This window comes from Neomonachus schauinslandi, chromosome 1, assembly GCF_002201575.2.
Source record: "Neomonachus schauinslandi chromosome 1, ASM220157v2, whole genome shotgun sequence".
In the NCBI taxonomy this organism is placed as follows: Eukaryota; Metazoa; Chordata; class Mammalia; order Carnivora; family Phocidae; genus Neomonachus; species Neomonachus schauinslandi.
In genome coordinates this window covers 158454430-158476125 of record NC_058403.1, presented here as the reverse complement: position 1 = coordinate 158476125, position 21696 = coordinate 158454430, and the positions used below count along the sequence as shown (strand labels likewise).

The 21696-nt window shown below is 40.6% G+C and overlaps 2 protein-coding genes across 3 annotated transcripts in view; one reads left to right on the top strand and one right to left on the bottom strand.

Moving 5' to 3' along the window:
• The first annotated feature begins 332 nt into the window (after nt 1-332).
• Nucleotides 333-21696, top strand: part of ACAD9 (acyl-CoA dehydrogenase family member 9) — a 45162-nt gene continuing 23798 nt past the window's right edge. For both annotated transcript variants that reach the window (XM_021695023.2, XM_021695022.2), the window contains exons 1-2: nt 333-538; nt 5557-5650. In XM_021695023.2, the coding sequence (XP_021550698.1) occupies nt 371-538; nt 5557-5650 (262 nt within the window). In that variant the 5' untranslated portion in view covers nt 333-370. The remainder of the gene's footprint in view (nt 539-5556; nt 5651-21696) is intronic.
• On the bottom strand, nt 20046-20324 carry LOC110584852 (small nuclear ribonucleoprotein E-like). Its single transcript, XM_044920952.1, has one exon. The coding sequence runs from the start codon at nt 20322-20324 to the stop codon at nt 20046-20048; it is 279 nt and encodes a 92-aa protein (XP_044776887.1).

Here is a 21696-nt window from a genome sequence, read left to right as displayed (position 1 = left end):
CTTAGATTTGCCACGTCCTCGTTGCCCCAACTGGCAGCAGGAAAGCAAGTGGAGACAGCTGGGCCTCCGCTTCGGCTCCCGAGCGCTGAGAAGTTTGCCCCCGCCGGCACTGACGCAGCCACCCACCAGTACGTGAAATCAAAGCCCTTCCGGCCGCCATTAACAGCCCAGCTAGAAGCTGGCAACATGGCGCCGGCCCGCCCCTTCGACCTCCCCCCTTACACCCCCGGCTTGTGGGAGGCCGCGCAAGCGCAATGGCGATGGGAGGGGTGGTGCAAGCCAGGGGTGTGGCCCGGGCCAGTGGCGTCATCGGGAGGCGCCTGTAGGGCGAATGTGACTGAGGCTTTAAGAAAGACTAGTTGGCGCGGGGATGGCCACGTCGGGCAGCATGGGTGTCGCGGCCCTCTTCTTGCGCAGGGCGGTAGCGGCGCGTGCCTCCCGGGCTCTGGTGGCTTTCGCCACGAGCCGGCGCCTGCTGCGCACTAGTCCGCCGAGCCGAGCTTTCGCCAAGGAGCTCTTCCTGGGCAAAATCGAGAAGGTAACGCCGAGCGCTGGCCGACCCTCGCTCTTGCCTCCCCCGTTTTGCCATTTAGCAAGGAAAGAGGGGTCGAAGTGAGAGTCCCCACACCTGGCTGAGAAATACGCCCGCCAGGCGGGGGGTGTGCTAAAACTCCCAAGTTCCTGAGTCCCACTAGAATCTTTCCAGGGAAAGGGAAGAGTCCTTTACGGGGCCCGGACACTCAGTCTACAGTTCTGACAGCTAATTCTTGTTAGGTCAATTTGGGAAACCCTAGGCGAGGGGGTCACTGGGCAACCCTCAGTTCGGCGTTCTGCCCCGGAAATGTGCGGGGCTTCCTCTCTTGTTTCCTAAACAGCTCAAACCGTGACCGTAGCGCCCTCCTGTCCGTTTCCAGCGGCTCCTTCGCTTTCACAGCTTGAGTTCCAGCGCCTCACTTTGCCTCAGCAGGCAGGCTCCAGGGTGCCTTCCACACCCGGTCCCTTCCGTAGGTGGTAGAACCCAGTAGTAACCTAGCTGTTACTCAGTAGGCGGCACTCATCGAGCACTCGTCATCCTCTTGTTAATGGATTTGACCTTGGTTCTGTGACTTTCAGCCTCAGTTCTTTCAGCCTTAAAATGAAGCTAGTTATATGTACTGCCTCACAGATGTGCTGTAAAATGAGATTCGTAGTGCGCGGAAATGCTTTTTAAACTGTCAGGTACCGTGTCGGTGCAAGAGGCAGCGGAATAGGTAATGTTTGCCGACTTCACCGCTTAGTAGTCTGTGACCTTGAGTTACTCATTTCACTTTCCTGTGCCTGAGTTTACTAATCTACAAAATAGTAAAAGTGGTACTTGCCATCCCCTAAAAGTGCCGTGCAAAGCAAAGAAAAAAAAATGTGTTTAAAATGTTTTGAGGTAGGCTGAAATGTTGGCTGGTACTGTGTTGTTTAAGGAGTTGTTCTCTGGCTTTTCTTAGACTGTTTCTCTAATCAGTCAGGCGATACAGGTGCAGAAGTTGAAACTCAGAGTGGCTTGCCTTGCTAGGAAGTGCAAAGCCCGTTTTTAACGTTTGAGAAACCATTTTCCCCAGAACCTGGGGCTATTGGGGCACTCGGTCCTGGAACGTCCATCATGCCTTCCAGCACACTGGTGAAAAAACAAATCTTCCATGCTTCTTTTTCTCCAAGCTTCATGTACCACCTCCCCCATCCTCACTTACCCATCAGCTTGGCTTCTTGTTTCACTGAGGAAGTACATGCAGTCAAAGGAGAACCTCCACCACCGAATTTCCCCCTCCTCCCCACATGTGTGCCCCTAGCGTCTACACTCGATTACTATGGATGAACTATCTACTCTTAGCAAAAACCAGCCTGATCACTAGACCCCATGCCTTCTCACCTACTCAAGGGCATTGATCCAGTAATTCTCTCCTTTCTCATCTACATCAGTGATTGTTCCCTCTCTGCTGCATCTTGAACTCAGACCATTCCAGCTCTTGTCCTTAACAATCTGCTAAAGCTGCTCTCTTGTGAGGTCAGTTAGTGACCTCCATGTTGTCAAATCTAGTGGTCTGTTCTCATCTTCCTTGACACAGTTCATCATTCCTGGCTTCTAAAAAACCATTCTCTCCTGGCTTTTCTGTTGACTTCATTGACTGATCCTTCTCAGTCTCCTATGCTGGTTCTTTCTTGGCTCCTTAACCTCTAAATGTTGGCCAGTCTTTCTGATTAGCCCAGTCAGAGTTAGGAATTTTCTTTTTTTTTTAGTTGTTTTTAATTTTTAATTCCAGTGTAGTTAGCATACAGTGGTACATTAGTTTGAGGTGTACAATATAGTTATTCAACAATTCTAATCATTACTCAGTGCTTATCATGTAAGTGTACTCTAATTCCCCTTCACCTATTTCCCATTCCTCCACTCTCCTATGCTCTGGCAGCCATCTGTTCTCTTCAGTTGAGAGTGTCTTTCTTGGGGCGCCTGGGGGGCTCAGTTGTTTAAGCATCTGCCTTTGGCTCAGGTCATGATCCCAGGGTTCTGGGATTGAGTCCTGCGGTGGGCTCCCTGCTCAGCAGGGAGTCTGCTTCTCCCTCCCACTCTCCCTCTCTGTGCGCGCTCTCTCTCTCTCTCTAGTTCCCTCTGTCTCTTACATAAGTAAAATCTTTAAAAAGAGTCTTAGTTTGTCTCTCTCTTTTTTCCTCTTTGCTCATTTGTTTCTTAAATTCCACATATTAGTGCAATCATATGGTATTTGTCTTCCCTGACTGGCTTATTTCACTTAGCATTATACACTCCAGTATAGTTAACATACAGTGTTATATTAGTTTCAGTTGAAACTTTTTTCTTTTTTTTAATTGAAGTATAGTTGACACACAATGTTACATTAGTTGCAGGTGTACAACATAGTCATTTGACAAGTCTATACTTAGGCTCATCACAAGTGTAGCTGCCACCTGTCACCATACAACACTGTCACAGTACCATTGACTAGATTCCCTATGCTGTACCTTTTCATCCCTGGAAGCCTGTACTTCCCACTTGTCTTCACCCATTTTTCCCATCCTCCTACCTCCTCCTCCTCTCGCACCCATTAGTTTGTTCTCTGTATGTATGGTTGTGTTTCAAAGTTGGGGTTTTCTGAGGCTCAGTCTATAGACTTCTCTTTTTATCCACAACTCTTCCTTTAATCTAATTTAGTATTGTGGCTTTAAATATCATCGGTATCCTGACGACTCTAATATATTTCTCCAGCTCAGATTTCTCACCTGAACTCCAGGCTCTTGATGTCTACCTTTCTACCCAAAAGCTCCACTTAGATGTCTAATAGGCACCTCAGATTTAGCGTATCTGAAACTGAGTTCCTGGTGTTACCACCCAATCTTGCTCCTCCCCCCAGTCATCTTTATCGTCGATGGTGGTGGCTCTGTTGTCCCACTTGTTCAGGCCAAGCACCTGGAGTCCCCTTGGATGCCTCTTATTCTTGTAATCCACGTCTAAGCCAACAGCAAATCCTGTTTTCTCTACCTTTGGGATATATTTAGAATCTGACCACTTTTAAGCCCCTCCAGTGCTACTGCCCTGACTCAAGCTGACATCCTCTCATTCATAGCATTACTGCGGTTTGAGCAGGAACATGGCATCTGATGTGCTTAGAATCTCTGAAAAAGAAAAACCTTCAAGGTCCTCTAGGCCTATAGCTGTCACACGGCCCTCGGTTGGCCCCTTGCTATTCCTGGAAATGTCCCAGGGGTTACTGCAGGGGCCAGTGGGGAGTTGAATGGGAGGCATTTGGGTGACCTTCCCACCCACAGCCTCAAACTTAGCAGCTCGGCTTTTACCTGTTTTATGTATTTGGCTTCTGTAGTAGACTTATTTGAGAAACCGGTTCCACTGCTTCAAAAAGTTTAAAAACCGTTGATAGAAATCAAGCCCAGCACCCCTGAGGCACCCCACTGGGTTTTTGAACATTGCTGTCAGAGATTTGTTCTTATATGCACTTGAGCTCTCTCTTCCTGCAGCACTTACCCTTTGGTTGTAGGTGAGGGCCAACTAGCTGCCAGGCTCATCTCTTTTCTCACCTGGTGTGCTCACTGGTATCAGAAGGAAATCATCTTCCTCTAACACCTATTGCACAAGCCCACAGGAACCAGTGAAGCTCTGAAGGGCCTGGGTTGAACCTCTGTATGTTCAGCTAAGCAGCTGGCTTTGTTCTGAGAGGCTGTAGAGTGATGAAAGTCTCAGCATATTTTCTGTCTAGACCATCTTGAGGGTGGGGTCAGGGATGGTCCGGGGCAGGGTTGGGGGGCAGGAATTCCTTTAAGTCTGCTGTCACTTTTGGATAGGGACCCACCACAAGCCTGTAGTCCTGGGTCCTGAGAGGAGAAAACAGACTTGGGAGCATGTTACTAGAGTGGACAGGCTTCAGTGGCTGACTAGATACACAAGGGGCTAGCGGGGGAAGACTGAGGACTCCTCTGCTTTGAAGACCTTTCTTGAACACTCGGTGGGAGGTGCCATGAGGAGAGGCAGGGCTCCTGGGGGCTGGCAGCCTGTGGCCTGGGACATCACTTCTCAGCTGTTGTGAGACCAAATCCAAGTACTCATCCAAGTCCTTGAGCTGCTCTGGCAACTGCAGGGGTAGCAGGAACCCAGAAAGCCAGAGGAGCTAAGGACACAGCAGGAGGATTTTAGGCAACATATAATGATGGCTTAGTGAGGAATCCTGGGTCAGCCAGAAACATTGGCCATTTAATAGTTTGAGATAGACTTGAAGCTCAGCTCTTTTCCAGGCTGTGAGGCAGAAATGAGAGCAGAGCCAGTGTCTTATACAAATAATTAACAGCTTCTTCATGTTCTAGGACACACCTTATCTCTTTTGAGCCTCCCGTTCTGAGGAGAGGGAAGCTGACCCTGAGAAAGGCCAAGTCACACATATAAGTGGTAGAGCCAGAGTTGAATTCAGGTTGATGTGGCTCAACAGCTGGGTCTCCTGCAGTGATCTCCTGCGAGTAGATGTCCTCGGAACAGGAGGGACAGAGGCTGGAGTGCGTAGCCAGGTGAGAACCTGGCGAGATGGGAGGCCTCGTCACCACCATGTATTCTTGTCAGTGCAGCATCTTCGAACTCCCAAAATAACCAGCGTAGAATTTTACATTTCAGTAGAGAGCTTTCCTATCCTATTGCCTTTCACAATCCTCCCCACACCCTTGAGTAAATATTTACCTGCATGTTATGGGTAGGACAGTGGAAGCGTGGAGAGGGGAAGGGGTTTGGCTAAGGCCACCCAGTTAGCAGGCTGCAGTGCAAATCAGGGAACAGAACCCAGGGCTTTGAAATGTTAGGGCTCTCTGTTTCATGGGACACCCAGTGGAACTTGTTACTGATAGGGAAAGCTGGGCAGAAGATCCGTCTCGGTGGTTCCAGGATCTGCATTCTACTTCCATCAATGAGTGCCACATACGGAATCTAGCAACTCTGTTTCCTCCCCTTTTGACTGATATTACCATGATGGGAGGTTGCTAAAAATTAAATTTTTAGTAAATGTTTATCACTTTTAGAAAGAAGTTTTCCCGTTTCCAGAAGTTAGCCAAGATGAACTTAATGAAATCAATCAGTTTGTGGGACCTGTAGAAAAATTCTTCACTGAAGAGGGTATGTATGATCTTCTTTATCATTATTAATTTCCATTTTAAGGACAGTTGATTTGATATTTCCATTAGAAGCAGTATACATAGGGGAAGCTCTCTTGAATGTCATTAATCATGTAGAAATAGTATCTGTTGAAAATATTTTGCTTTAAGAATCATCCCACTTGCTTTGAAATTTAAGAAAGAAAACAGATGAACATTGCGGGAAGGAAGAAAAAATAAAATCAAACAAAATCAGGGAGACAAACCATAAGAGACTCTTAACTCTAGGAAACACACTGAGGCTTGCTGGAGGGGAGGTAGGTGGGGGTTTGGGGTAACTGGGTGATGGGCATTAAGGAGGGCACTTGATGTAATGAGCACTGGGTGTTAAGTACAACTGATGAATCACTGAATTCCACGTCTGAAACTAATACACTATAGGTTAATTAAAGTGAATTTAAATAAAGAATTAAAAAGAAAGAATCATCCCAATTGCTATTTAATTAGAAGACACCTAGTTCAGTGTTTCTCAATGTATATGTGGTGAATGATCGCTTTTAAACATTTCCAGACTGTTGCAAACCAACACTTTTGTAAAATACAGTAAAATGAACAATTAGAAAAATGGAAGGAAAAAAAAAAGACCTACAAAATATAAATCCGTTGATCATGTGCTTGGTTGTGTGGCAATGTAAAATTGCTGTAAGTGTTTTTAAAGGTTTGCTCTCTCTGAGCTTGTTATGAACCAGGAATATCTAGCAGCCTGCAGACTGCAGGTCGAGGGCACCAGTTTAGCCTGAAGAGCCCTCCTTTAGACCGTTCAGCCAGTCCTTTGACAGGGTTGCATCTTGGCCAAGGGAACTCTCTGGGGAGTTCAGTGATGATTGACTGACAATAGTACTTCTCTAGCACTGAGGACCCCAAAGGGTTCTTTTTTTTTTTTTTTTTAAAGATTTTATTTATTTATTTGACAGAGATACAGCGAGAGGGAACGCAAGCAGGGGGAGTGGGAGAGGGAGAAGCAGGCTTCCCACTGAGCAGGGAGCCCGATGCGGGGCTTGATCCCAGGACCATGGGATCATGACCTGAGCCGAAGGCAGATGCTTAACGACTGAGCCACCCAGGCGCCCCCACAGGATCTTCTTCATGTGGGTTTTATTTATGAATATGTGCCCTGCTAGAAGATTAAAACTGAGAAATTTAAAAAATACTATGTTCATTTATTACTTTATTTAAAAATCATGAAAGCCCAGTACATGTTAACAGAAACAATATTTTAAATGAGAAATAATATTTATTCACAAACAAAAAAAAATGAGTATGTTTTTATAGTTTTGCAGATCTTTTTAATATTCAGCTTATTATTATATGCAACAGCAGATATCAGAATCTAGCCAGAACCAGGTAGAATCCAGCTGGATTCTCATAACTTTCTGCATTTAATCTGTGATATATTTCTTACAGTTCCAGGAAAACCCCATTGTACACTCATGATAGAATTAGAATTAAAAAGGCAAAGAATATTTTACTATTATTAAAATAGCTTTGGCCCTGTGAACCCCCTTGAAGTATTTCTGTCCGTGTGCACCCCCCTCCCCACACTAACTCTTGTTCTGTTGCTGGTTTTAAAAGTTCCTTTCTTGTATGGGGCGCCTGGGTGGCTCAGTTGGTTAAGCAACTGCCTTCGGCTCAGGTCATGATCCTGGAGTCCCGGGATCGAGTCCCGCATCGGGCTCCCTGCTCGGCGGGGAGTCTGCTTCTCCCTCTGACCTTCCTCCCTGTCATGCTCTCTGTCTCCCATTCTCTCTCTCAGATAAATAAAAAATCTAAAAAAAAAAAAAAAAGTCCCTTTCTTGTGTATAAATATCTTTTATTTAGAAATATTTCTGTTTTTGTTCTAGTGGTTATCTTCCTACTTGTATCTTTTTTTAGTTCCTTGTTCTTTTACTTAAACTTTTACTCTCTGATTTGTCAGCGTTTTCATAAGCTTTACAGAGGTATAATTGATTATTGCACCTATTCAAAGTATAGTGTTTAATAAATTTTGATATATATATACCCCCATGTTGATGAACACATTGTTAGCTAGTAGTCTTTTGGACCCATATATTAGGTACAAATTTTCTAGGCAGTTACATGCTTTATTTATTTTTTATTTTTTAAAAAGATTTTATTTCTTTATTTGACAGAGAGAGACACAGCGAGAGAGGGAACACAAGCAGGGGGAGTAGAAGAGGGAGAAGCAGGCTTCATGCAGAGCAGGGAGCCCGATGTGGGGGCTCGATCCCAGGACCCTGGGATCATGACCTGAGCCAAAGGCAGACGCTTAACGACTGAGCCACCCAGGCGCCCCTTACATGCTTTATATATAAATTATTTTAAATTTCTCTGGCTAATTTGTTGAAATAGTCCTAGTATTTCCACCTTATTGGAATTAAATATATCCAAAATTTATATTCTGAGTCAAAAGTAGAAATTTTCCCCAAATGGTATGGATTGTCCTCATCAATCTTGTCTCCCAGTGTTTGTTTATGAGACTTCTGTTTTCTTAAACAGTACAAACATTACATGTCAATGTTTAAATATTTGATAGTGTGGTATTACAAAAAAAAATTGCTTTTCTTACTGTTCAGTTTAGTCATCTTCATATGTCCTTAAACGTTATAATCGTTATTTCATTTTCCTCTTTTTTTTTTTTTCATTTCCCTTAGAATATTAGTGTTTTTGTTACTGGTTTCTAAGAGATCATTTATGACTAAGGATGTTAACTATTTGCCATGCATTGCAAATGAAATACCATGTGCTCTCATTTTACTGTGATGTTTTACTTTTTGGTTGTATAGAAGTTGCGTATTCAAATATAATAATGTTCTGCTTTAAAAAATACAGGTACCCCAAGGGGCCATCAATACAAGATAATAAACATATCCATTACCGCTAAATGCTTTCTCAGGCCCTTCTCCTCCCCTTCTCATCCCCACCTGTCCCCAGGCAACCACTGATCAGCTCTGTGTCACTGTAAATTAGTTTGTATTTCCTGGAATTCTATTTAAATAGAATTCTACATTACATATGTTTTTGCATAGCTGCTTCTGGTATAATTTTGAGTTTATCCATGTTGCATGTACTAATAGTTCATTCCCTTTTTTTTTAGCGGGGGAGGGGCAGAGGGAGAGAGAGAATCTTTTTTTTTTTTTTTTAAAGATTTATTTATTTATTTGAGAGAGCGAGAATGAGAGAGAGTACATGAGAGGGGGGAGGGTCAGAGGGAGAAGCAGGCTCCCCGCCGAGCAGGGAGCCCGATGCGGGACTCGATCCCGGGACTCCAGGACCATGACCTGAGCCGAAGGCAGTCGCTTAACCAACTGAGCCACCCAGGCGCCCCGGAGAGAGAGAATCTTAAGCAGGCTCCACGCCCAGCATGGAGCCCAACTTGGGGTCAGTCTCACAATCCTGAGATCCTGACCTGAGCCGAAATCAAGAGTCAGATGCTTAACTGACTAAGCCACCCAGGCACTCCTAGTTCATTCCTTTTTAACACTGAGTAGTATTTCTTTGTCTGGATGTACCACAGTTTGTTTATTTGCTTACCTATTAATTGACATTCAGTATGTATCCGGATTTTAGCTATCGCAAAAGATACTGTGAATATTTTTCTATGAGTCTGGTGTAGACAGGCCTATACTCACATTTCTCTTGGGGAGGTATGAAGGAGTGGAATTATAAGATAGGTTCATGTTTAACTTTTTAAGTAACTGCCACACTGTTTTCCAAAGTGGTTACCACTTTACATTCCCACCAGTTATTAAAGTTCCAGTTACTCCAAGTCTCATTCTAATGGGTGTGTTGTGGTATCTCATTGTGGTTATAATTTTCATTTCCCTAATAACTAATAATGTAGGCATCTTACTGTGTGCTTATTTGCCATCAATATATCTTCTTTAGTGAAATGTCCTTCAAATATTTTATGCATTAAAAAAATGGGATTGTCTTAACTATTGTTTGAGCTATAGGAAGTCTTTATTCTAGATACAAGTCTTCTCTCCAGTATGTTTAGCAAAAATTTTCTCCTAGTCTGTGGCTTGATTTTTTTCATTTTATTAGCAAAAGTTTTTAATGTTAAGTACAATTTTTTCTTCTCTGGTTCTCTTTTTTGTATTTTATGTAAGAAATCTGCTGAACTTAAGGTCAGGATGATTTTTGTCTCATTTTCCTTTAGAAGGTTCATATTTTTAACTGTTAACATTCAGATTTATGACCCCTTTCCAGTTAATTTTACATATGACATGAGGTAAAATTTCAGGATTTTTTGCATATGACTATCCAACTGCTCCAGCAACATTTGTTGAAAAGATTATCCTTTCCCCATTTAATGCACTTGGTACCTTTGCCAAAAATAAATTTACCAGAAGATTGTGGGACAGTAGCAGAGTAGGAAGCACCAGGAATCTGTCTCCCCGCCTGGACAACAACTGCAATGGCAGAATCTATGTAATGTAACTGTTTTTGGAACTCAAGTCTGTTGAAGGCTTGCAGTTTCCAGGGGAGCATGGATAGTAAATTGCAGTTAATTTTGGTCAGTTAGCTCTGAGCACAGTAGCAGCTACCCATCTCCCACCTTCAGCCGGAAAGCAGGCAGCTGTGCACTTATTCCTGGAGCAGCTAGCATTTGGCTTGTGGGAGCCAGAGTAGCAAAAAAAAAAAAAAAAAAAAAGACCTTGTCCATCAAATATTAGGGGTCTGTGTTCTGATTACTGTTTCTGATCACAGAGGTACAGACCAAGAGGCAGAGGCCATTTTTCTACCTTCTCTTATTGTTGCAAGCCCTTACCCTTGTGGCCAAGTGACTTCTAGCAGATTTAAGATGCTGTGCCTTTTTTTGTCCCCCCCCCCCTTTCATTTTTTTTTTCCTCTTTTGGGAGCCAGATTGAAGACAAGGACATTCAAAGCAACCACATATGCAGGGGGAATTATAAAGTCACCACACATGCCCAGGGAAAGGCATAGACTCAGGAAAGACCTAAGAAGACCTTAGGTTTATACGTGGGGCAGATCCTTGGCACAGACACAGCCAACAGCAATTCAAAACAAAACAAAACAAACATGAAAAGTATAGTCAACAAAAGCAAAAATCAACATGTGGGACTATAGCAAACTTAGAAACTTATGCACAGCAAAAGAAACCATCACCTAAGGGAATGGGAGAAAATATTTGTAAAAACCATATATCAGATATGGGATTAATATCTAATACAAAGAACTCCTGCAACTCAATAGCAAAAAAACAAAAACCAGACAATCCAATTTTTAATTAGAATAATGCCACATAGACTAAGTTAGGAAGTGTTTCCTCCTCTTCAAGTTCCTGTAAGACTTTATGTAAAATTGGTATGATTCCTTCCTTAAATATTTGGCAGAATTCACCAGTGTGAAACCATTTGAGCCTTGAGTTTTCTTAATGGAAAAGTTTTTACTAATTCTTTTTCTTTTTTAAGATTTTATTTATTTATTTGACAGAGAGAGAGCACGAGCAGGGGGAGACGAAGAGGGACAAGCAGACTCCCTACTGAGTGTGGAGCCCGATGCAGGGCTTGAACTCAGGACCCTAAGATCATGACCTGAGCCAACGTCAGACACATAACCGACTGAGTCACCCAGGCGCCCCTAATTAATTCAATTGCTTTAATAGATAAAAGGCTATTTAGGTTACATAATTTTTTTTGTGAATTTTGATCATTCATAACTATTAAGGAATTTGTCTATTTAATGAGTTGTTGGATTTAGTGGCTTAAAGTTGTTTATAATCTTTTCTTATCTCTTTATCCTCTTAAAGTCTGTAGGATTTGTAGTGATATTCCCATTGTTGATTTCTGAAAAGTAGTCCATTGTGGTCAGAGAATATACTTTGTATAATTTGAGTCCTCTTAAATTTATTGAGATCTGTTTTATGGTCATAGTGTGGTCTACTTTGTAGATGTTCTTCCATGTGCACTTGAAGACAATATTCTCCCATTGTTTGGTTGAATGCTCTATAAATGTTAATTAGGACAAAATTGGCTGACAGTGTTGTTCAAATGTATCCTTGCAAATTTTTTATCCACTTTTTCTATCAGTTAATGAGAGAAGGACTTTTCCAGCTATGGTTGTGTGGTTTTTTCCTTTTCATTTCTATCAGTTTTTTCTTAATGTATTTTAAGGATCCATTATTAGGTGGATGAAAATTCAGGATTATGATATCCTCATGATGAAATGACTCCTTATGAAATGATCTTTTTAATCCCTGGTAATAGCATTTGTTGAGAAATCTACTTTGGTGTTACTATGCTACTCCAGCTGTCTTTTGATTGGTCTTAGTATGTTATATTCTTTTCTATCCTCTTAACTGATTTGCGCTTTTATACTCAACGTGAGTTTCTCCTCGACTTAATAAGCAAGGAAGGGATTGTAGAAATACAAAATTATCATGAAGCACACGCTGTAGTAAAATTGGTATAGGCAAGTTCCACTAATGGATGCTAGTGTTAATGGGTGAAAGTTGGAGGAGAAACAGTTACATAATCTCAGAGTAGTTCCCTATGATATTTACTAATTACAAAGGGGGAAATAGTAACTTTATATGGAGAATCTTGGCAAACACGACCTTAAACAAGTGTTCAAAGTTGGTATCCCCAGTAATAAAACTTAGTGACCTCATGTACCCCGATAGGATTTATCAGATCATGAGAGGAGCACATAACCCCTGTGATATTCTTGCCCAAAACATACAGCTTCAATCTAACTGTCAGAACATCAGGCAAACCCAAATTGAAAGACACTATACAAAGTAACCAGTGTTTCAAAAGTATCAGGGTCATGGGGTGCCTGGGTGGCTCAGTCAGTTAAGCATCTGCCTTCAGCTCAGGTCATGATCCCAGGGTCCTGGACTCGAGTCCCGCATTGGGCTCCATGCTCAGTAGGGAGTCTCCTTCTCCCTCTCCCTCTGCCCCTCCCCCCTAGTGTGCTCGAGCTCGTTCTCTCTCTCTCTGTCTCCCTCTTCCTCTCCCACCTCTCCCCGTCTCTCAAATTTTTAAAAAGTCTTAAAAAAGTATCAAGGTCGTGAAAGACAAGGAAATCCTGAAGAACTGTCACAGACTGGAGGGTAGGAAGGAGACATCACAACTAAACACAACGTAGGACCCAGAATGAATCCTAGAACAGAAAAAAGACATTAATGGACAAGAGGTGAAATTAATTCTGTAATTTAGTAATATTATATGCATGTCAATTTCCTAATTTTGAGAATTTTACCATGGTTCTACAAGGTTTTGTTAGAAGCTGGGTGAAGAGTATTCAGGAAGTCTATACTATTTCGCAACTTTCCTTTAAATCTGAAATTTTCTTCAAAATAAAAGTTTAAAATAAAAATATCATGTACTACGGGCGCCTGGTTGGCTCAGTTGGTTAAGCGACTGCCTTCAGCTCAGGTCATGATCCTGGAGTCCCGGGATCGAGTCCCGCAACGGGCTCCCTGCTCAGCGGGGGGTCTGCTTCTCCCTCTGACCCTCTTCCCTCTTGTGCTGTCTCTCATTCTCTCTCTCAAATAAATAAATAAAATCTTAAAAAAAAAAAACAAACATGTACTTCTTATAGGCAACTTCGTAGAATGTTGTCTTTTTAAAAATCTAATCTGATAGTCTATGCCTTTTAATTGTGTTTTTTTTTTTTTTTTAAGATTTTTATTTATTTGTTTAACACAGAGAGAGAGAGCACAAAGTAGGCAGAGCAGCAGAGAGAGGGAGAGGGAGAAGCAGGCTCTCCGCCGAGCAGGGAGCCTGATGCGGGGCTCGATCCCAGGACCCTGGGACCATGACCTGAGCCGAAGGCAGCCGCTTAACGACTGAGCCACCCAGGCGCCCCTTAATTGGTTTTTGATATATGATTGTTTTAATGTGAATATGCATTATAATATATGTATCAATATTCACATTGAAACAATATATATATATATATAGTTGGGTTTAACTCTATCATCTAGTTGTTTATTTGCCCAGTCTTTTTCTTCCCTTTTTCTTCTGATTTTGCTTTCTTTTGGATTAATAGAATATTTTTATATTTCCATTTCATCTCTTTTGTTGATTTACTAGTTATACCTCTTGTTTTTTTAAGTGGTTGCTTTAGAGTTTATGGTATATAAGTCTTATCAAAGTCTATTTTGAGCTATTATTATATCCCTTCACATTTTCTATAGGAACCTTACAACATTCTTGCTTTCACAGACCATCTGCTATTGTTTCATAAATTTTATTTCTATATTTATTATAAACCCTACAATACCTTGCTGTTTTTCTTTTCTTTCTTTCCTTCTTTTTAATGGTGGTAAAATGTACATAACATAAAATTTACCATTTCAATCCTTGTTAAGTATACAATTCAGTGGCATTATTTCATATTTTGTACCATGATCACTACTATTTTCAGAATTTTTTCATGATGCTGTTATTATTTGTACTGTAATTTTTCATTTTTTTAAAGGCTTTTTTTTTAAGTTTTATTTACTTAAGTAATCTCTACACCCCATGTGGGGCTCAACCCCGAGATCAAGAGTTGCATACTCTTCCAACTGAGCCAGCCAGGTGCCCCAGTGTAATTTTTTATTTAAAAAAATTCTTTTTTTTTAAAAATTTATTTTATTTTTATTTATTTATTTTATTTATTTATTTATTATTTATCTGAGAGACAGAGGGAGAAGTAGGCTCCCCATTGAGCAGGGAGCCTGATGCGGGACTCGATCCCAGGACCTCGGGATCACAACCTGAGCCAAAAGCAGACGCTTAACCAACTGAGCCACCCAGGTGCCCTTCCAGTGTAATTTTTTAAATGAGAAAAAATGATTTTATATTTATTCATCTACTTAACTATTTCTAATGATCTTCATTTTCTCTTGTATAACCAGATTTCTTTTTGGTACCATCCCTCATCTGTGGGAAAAGACTTCTTTACCTGTTTCTTGTGGAGTTTTGCAGGATGAATATTTTCAGCTTTTATATTTCTGAAAAGTCTGTCATCAGAAAAGATTTCAGTGTTGACAGTATTTTTCTTTCAGCACCCCCCCCTTTTTTTTTTCTTTCAGCCCTTTATAGGTGTTGCTCCACTGTCTTCTGAATTAACATTTATTCCAGTGAGGTGTCTGCCACCATCTTACCATTTTTACATAGTGTTTCTTTTTTCTCTGGTTGCTTTTGAGTGGGTCTAGGGAAATTGATCATAATGTATGTTGGTGTAGTTTTCTTCCTGTTTCTTTTGCCTGGGATTCTTTGAACGTCTTTGGTCTGTGTGTTGATCATATTGATCAACTTTGATTAGCTTTTGGCCATTTTTCTTTAAATATATTTTTATCACTACCCATACCACATTCCCCACTCTCCCCACCCCTCCTCTCCTTTGGGGACTCCCACGTGTGTGTGCGCGCGCGCACACACACACTCAGAGTTTCGCATGGCTCACTGAGGCTGGTATTTTGTGTAGTTGTTGTTACATCTTCATGTGCACTAACCTTTTCTACAGCGTTTCCTCTGCTGGTGATCTTACCCCATGGCTTTCATCTCTAGAAGTTCAACTTGTGTCTTTTTATTTCTTCCATGCCTCCTTAACATGCTTGTATCTTCTACTTTCTCAAGCATTTGGAATATAGTTATAACCGCTCTTTTAATGTCTTTGTTTGTTATCTGTGTTACTTATGAGTCATGTTCAACTGATTGCTTTTTCTTTTCACTATCAGTTGTATTTCCCTGCTTCTTCAAGTGCCTGGTGGTTTTCTCCTGGGTGCCAGTCATTGTGGATTCTACATCATTTGTGCTAGGTGTGCATGTGTGTATGTGATTGTGTGTGTGTGTGTGTGTGTTTGATATGTTATTAAGCTTTGTTCTAGGTAGGGCACATTAAATTACTTGGGAACAGTTTGATCCTTTGAAGGATTTCTTTCTCCCCCACTACCCAAAGAGTAAGTTAAAGTTTTTTTATTGATTGTTCATATGTTGTCTGTGGCTATTCTTCTATGTGGAAATGAGAGCAGAGTAGGAAGTATGGAGATTTTATATACCAGTTGACAAGAAATGAAATACGAAATATTCATATTTATATACCAAAATTATTGCAAATAGAACTTGTCCCCAGACACAATTGATAACGCCTGTTAAACTTCAAATTATTTTGAATATAAGCTAGGGTCCTATATTGTTTATAACAATACAGTTAAATTGAATTATTTATTACTACCCGAGGACCAGTTTATCCTTTACTTTTTCAGAGTGAAATGATTTTATTTTGTTATTATATTTTTAATTGAAATGTAATCGACATACAGTATTATATTAGTTTTAGGTGTACAGCATAGTGATACAATGTTTATATACATTACAAAGTGATCACCAGTATAAATCTAGCTACTATCAGTTGTCATACAAAGTTGTTACATATTATTAACTGTATTCTTTATGTTGTACATTATATCCCCATGTCTTATGTATTTCATAACTGGAAGTTTGTGTCTTTTATTTCCCTTCACCTATTTTGCCTCTCCCTACATCCCCCCTCTCCTCTGGCAACCACTATATTGTTCTCTGTGTCTGTGAGTCTGTTTCTGTTTTGGTTTTTAGATTCCACATATAAGTGAAATTGTATGGTCTTTTTCTTTTTCTTTTTTTTTTTTTAAGATTTATTTATTTGATAGAGACACAGCGAGAGAGGGAACACAAGCAGGGGGAGTGGGAGAGGGAGAAGCAGGCTTCCCGCAGAGCAGGGAGCCCGATGCGGGGCTCGATCCCAGGACCCTGGGATCATGACCTGAGCCGAAGGCAGACGCTTAACGACTGAGCCACCCAGGCGCCCCTGTATGGTCTTTTTCTGTCTTACTCATCATTTCACTTAGTATGGTACCCTCTAAATCTATTCATCTTGTCGCAAATGACGTGATTTCATTTCTTTTATGGCTGAGTTGTTTATGTATACTACATCTTCTTCATCCATTCATCTATCGATGGACGCTTAGGTCGCTTCTGTATTTTGGCTATTGTTAATAATGTTGTAGTAAAGATAGAGGTATATGAATTTTTTCAAATTAGTGTTTTTGCTTTCTTCATACAAATACCCAGAAGCGAATTACTGGATTGTATGGTAGTTTTGTTTTTAATTTTTTGAGGAACTTCCATACCGCTTTCCATAGTGGCTGCACCAGTTTGCATTCCCACCAACAAGTGCACGAGACTTCCTTTTTCGCCACATCCTCACCAACACCTGTTGTTTCTTATCTTTTTGATACTAACCATTCTGACATGTCGGAGATGATATTTCATTGTGGTTTTGAATTGCTTTTCTCTGATGATTAGCGATGTTCAGCATCTTGTATCTATTGGTCATCTGTATGTTGTCTTTGGAGAAAGGTCTGTTCACATTCTCTGCTCTTTTTTTAGTTGTATTGTTTGGTTTTTGACATGGAGTTGTGAGTTCTTTATATATTTTGGATATTAACCCTTTATTGGTTGTATTACTTGCAAATGCCTTCTCCCATTCAGTAGGTTGCCTTTTCATGTTATTGATGGTTTTCTTTGCTGTGCAAAAGCTTTTTAGTTTGGTAGTCCCATTTGTTTATTTTTGCTTTTGTTGCCCTTGCCTGAGGAGACAGGTCCAAAAAATTATTGCTCCAGACCAGTGTCTAAGAGCTTACTGCCTGTGTTTTCTTCTAAGAAATTTATGGTTTCTGGTCTTATATTTAAATCTTTAATCAATTTTGAGTTTATTTTTGTATATGGTGTAAGAAAATGGTCCAGTTACATTGTTTTGAATGTAGCTGTCCAGTTTTCCCAACACTGTTTATGGAGGATACGGTCTTTTCCCCCCTTTGTGTATTCCTGCCCCTTTTGTCAAAGACTAATTGACCGTAAAAGTGTGGGTTTATTTCTGGACTCTGTTCTCATTGAGCTATATGTCTGTTCTTGTGCTAGTGCCATACTGTGTTCATTACTATCGCTTTGTGCTGTAGTTTGAACATGGACTGTGATACCTCCAGCTGTATTCCTCTTTCTCAAGGTCGCTTTGGCTATTTGGGGTCTTTTGTGGTTCCATGTAAGTTTTAGGATTATTTATTCTAATTTCTGTGAAAAATGCCACTGTTATTTTGATACATATTGCATTCAATCTGTAGTTTTCTTTGGGTAGTGTTGACATTTTAACGATATTCTTCCAATCTGTGAGCATGGAATAGTCATACCTCAGAGATATTGCAGGTTTGGTTCCAGACTACCACAATAGAGCAAATCCCACAATAAAATGAGTCCAATGAATTTTTTGTTTTCCCAGTGCATATAAAAGTTATGTTTACACTATATTGCAGTCTATTAAATAGTGTACACTAGCATTTATGTCTTTAAAAATGTACATACTTTTTTTTTTAAAGATTTTATTTATTTATTTGACAGAGAGCAGGGGGAGCAGAGGGAGAGGGAGAAACAGGCTCTCCACTGAGCACGGAGCCCAATATGATACTCGATTTCAAGACCCTGGGATCATGACCTGAGCCAAAGGCAGACGCTTAACTGACTGAGCCACCCAGGCGCCCAAAAAATGTACATACCTTTAATTTAAAAATGCTTTATTGCTGGGGTACCTGGCTGGCTCAGTCAGTAGGGCATGAGACTTTTTTTTTCATGTTTTTATTTAAATTCTAGTTAGAGCATGCGACTCTTGATCTTGCGGTTGTAAGTTTGAGCCCAACATTGGGTGTAGAGATTACTTAAAAATAAAAAGTCTTAAAAAAAACCACAACACATTGTATTGTTAAAAAATGCTAACCATCACCTTGAGCTTCCAGTAAGGTGTAGCCTTTTTGCTGGTGGAGGGTGCTGCCTGGATATTGCTGCAGCTTCTACATCAGGACTTGCTGCTTCACCTTGTACTTTCACGTTATGGAGACAGCTTCTTTCCTTAAACCTCATGAACCAACCTCTTCTAGCTTCAGACTTTTCTTCTGCAGGTTCCTCACTTCTGTCAGCCTTCATAGATTGAAGAGACTTAGGGCCTTTTTCTAGAGTAGACTTTGGCTTAAGGGAACGTGGCTCATTTGATCTATCCAGACCACTTACAGCCTTCCCCACGTCAGTAGTAAGGCTGTTTCACTTCTTACCTTTTGTGTTCACTGGAGTAGCACTTTTAACTTCCTTCAGAAGCTTTCCATTTGCATTCACAACTTGGCTAACTGTTTGGCACCAGAGGCCTAGCTCTTGGCCTTGACGTGCCTTCCTCACTAAGCTGAATCATTTCTAGCTTTTGAATGAAAGTTAGAGAATATGCGACTCTTCTTTTCACTTGAATACTTAGAGGCCATTGTAGGGTTACTAATCAGCCTATTTTTAATATTGTGTCTCAGGGAAGAGGGAAGCTAGAGGAGAGGGAGAGAGACTGGGAATGGCTGGTCGGTGCAGCAGTCAGATTGTACATTTATCAATTAAGCTCACACTGTCTCACATGGGTTGAGTTCATGGTACCCCAAAACAATTACAGTAGTAACATTAAAGATCACTGACCACACATCATCATAACAAATAAAATAATAATGAAAAGGCTTGAAGTTTTGTGAGAAATACAAAATATGACAGAGAGACATGAAATGAGCAAATGCTGTTGGAAAAATGGCACAGTAGACTTGCTTGTCATAGGGTTGCCGCAAACCCTCAATTTGTAAAAAAATGCAGTATCTGTGAAGTGCAGTTAAAATGAGGAATGCCTCTATGTCTTTCCATTTATTTTTGTCATCTTTAATTTCTTTGCTCACTGTTTTAATAGTTTCCAGAATACAGGTCTTTTACCTCCTTAGTTAAATTTATCCCTAGGTATTTTATTCTTTTCGATGCAGTTGTAAATGGGATTGTTTTCTTAATTTCTCTCTCTTTTTATTTTTAAGATTTTATTTATTCATTTGACAGAGTGAGAGAGGGAGCACAAGCAGGGGGAGTGGCAGGCAGAAGGAGAGGGAGAAGCAGGCTCTCCACTGAGCAGGGAGCCTGACATGGGGCTCGATCCCAGGACCTTGGGATCATGACCTAGGCTGAAGGCAGATGCCTAACCGACTGAGCCACACAGGTGCCCCTTAATTTCTCTTTCTGATAGTTCATTATTAGTGTATAGAAATGCAGCATTTTTATGTAAATTTTCTATCCTTCAACTTTACTGAATTCATTTTTTCTAATAGTTTTTTGGAGGAGTCTTTAGGGTTTCCTTTTTTTGTTGTTGTTAAATGCAATCCCACAGCATTTATTGTCCTCTGGTAATAACATAAAGGTAATCAAAACAATAAGAACAAATGTTTTGGAACTACACTCACAACAAAGGACATCTAAAAAAAACTACATGGCCTTCTCAAGAATTTCTCACTTCACTGATCATTTCTAGTTGGAGACACTCTGGAGCAGGGTAATATTATCTCCTTTTAGCATGATCCAACCCAGTTGTTTTCTTGACTTTGTTTTAGAATGAACCTCTTTGGCATCATCTAATACAAGGTTCATGTACTCATCAAAACCAGTGATACAGCCCTCTATTTGCATGTTCACTTGCTCATAAAGCCACACCTGAATTCGAGATGTATTTTGCAAGTATCTGAAGATGAGGTTGATGGGCTGAACCATCACCTTCTGCACTTTTCGGCCCTGGCCACAGTACGCCATGGTGGAAGCCGACAAAGACTGCACGCTACCTCAGAAAGCAACTTCTGGAATCGTCTTTAGGGTTTTCTATGTATTGTATCCTGTCATCTTCAAATAGTGACAGTTTTAGTTCTTCCTTACCAATTTTCATGGCTTTTATTTATTTTCCTTGTCTGATTGCTGTGGCTAGGACTTCTGGTACTATGATGAACAAAAGTGGCACGTGTGGGCATCCTTGTGTCGTACCTGATCCTAGAGGAAAAGCTCTCACCTTTTCACAGTTGAGTGTGATGTTAGCTATGGGTTTGTCCTATGTGGCCTTTATTATGTGGAGTTAAATTCCCTCTATGCCTGCTTTGTTGAGAGTTTTTATCAGAAATGAATGTTGAATTGTATTAAGTGCTTTTTTTGGCATCTGTTGAGGTGACCATGATTTTTAACCTTCTTTTTGTTAATGTGATGTAGCACATTGATTTGCAGATATTGAACCATCCTTATATGCCCAGATAAATCCCATTTGATCATAATGAAAGATACAGTTAATGTATTACTGAATTCAGTTTGTTAGTATTTTGTTGAGGGTTTTTGTATCAGTGTTCCCTCAGGAACTCTAATTTTGGTGGTGTCTTTGGTTTTGGTCAAGGCTTGCTTTGTAAGCATTGTTAGGTGGGAGCAGAACAGCCTGTAGAGCAGGGTTTCTCAACCTGTTTTTCATTATTGACCCTCCCCCCCAAACCCTTTTTAGACATTTTTTCCCTGTTTACACCCCACTCATGAAATTTTAATTCCAAGTTGTACCATATTTCTGTGTATTATTTGTATTTCTGTTCTTTATCCATTAAAAAAATATTTTTTGCTGCCCCACTCCCGAACCAATTTTTATTACCTTTGGGGGTGCTGTTGCCCTTGTTGAGAATTCATGGTCTAGGCCTCATTCTCTACTAGTGACATGTTGCTTGTTGCTCTTATGCATGCCTTGTATGTTTAGTATGTTGAGGCAAGGTGATAATTCCAATCCCTGTTACTCCATCTTGGAAGCAGGAGTCTCCCCAGATCCTGACAGTTTCTTACTGTGCATACCGTACTCTACAGCCCAGCCATCCCACTCCAAAGTAGTGACCCAAGAGAAATGAAAACAGAGCTACATAAAAACTCAAATATGAATGCCCATAGAAGCTTTATTTCTAAGAACCAAAACCCAAGAGCCATCCAAATGCCCATCGAAAGGTGAATGGATAAACTGTTTTATACCCATACAGTAGAATATTGAACAATAAAAAGTATTATGATAAAGTATTGATACATGCAGTAATGTAGATGAATCTCAGAATCATCCTGAGTCAAAGAAGCCAGATCAAAAGACTACCTGCTATGTGATTTAAAACTCAAAAAT

Excerpts from the sequence above, each read along its gene's own strand:
- LOC110584852 (XM_044920952.1), bottom strand. The coding sequence starts at position 20,324 with ATGGCGTACTGTGGCCAGGGCCGAAAAGTGCAGAAGGTGATGGTTCAG.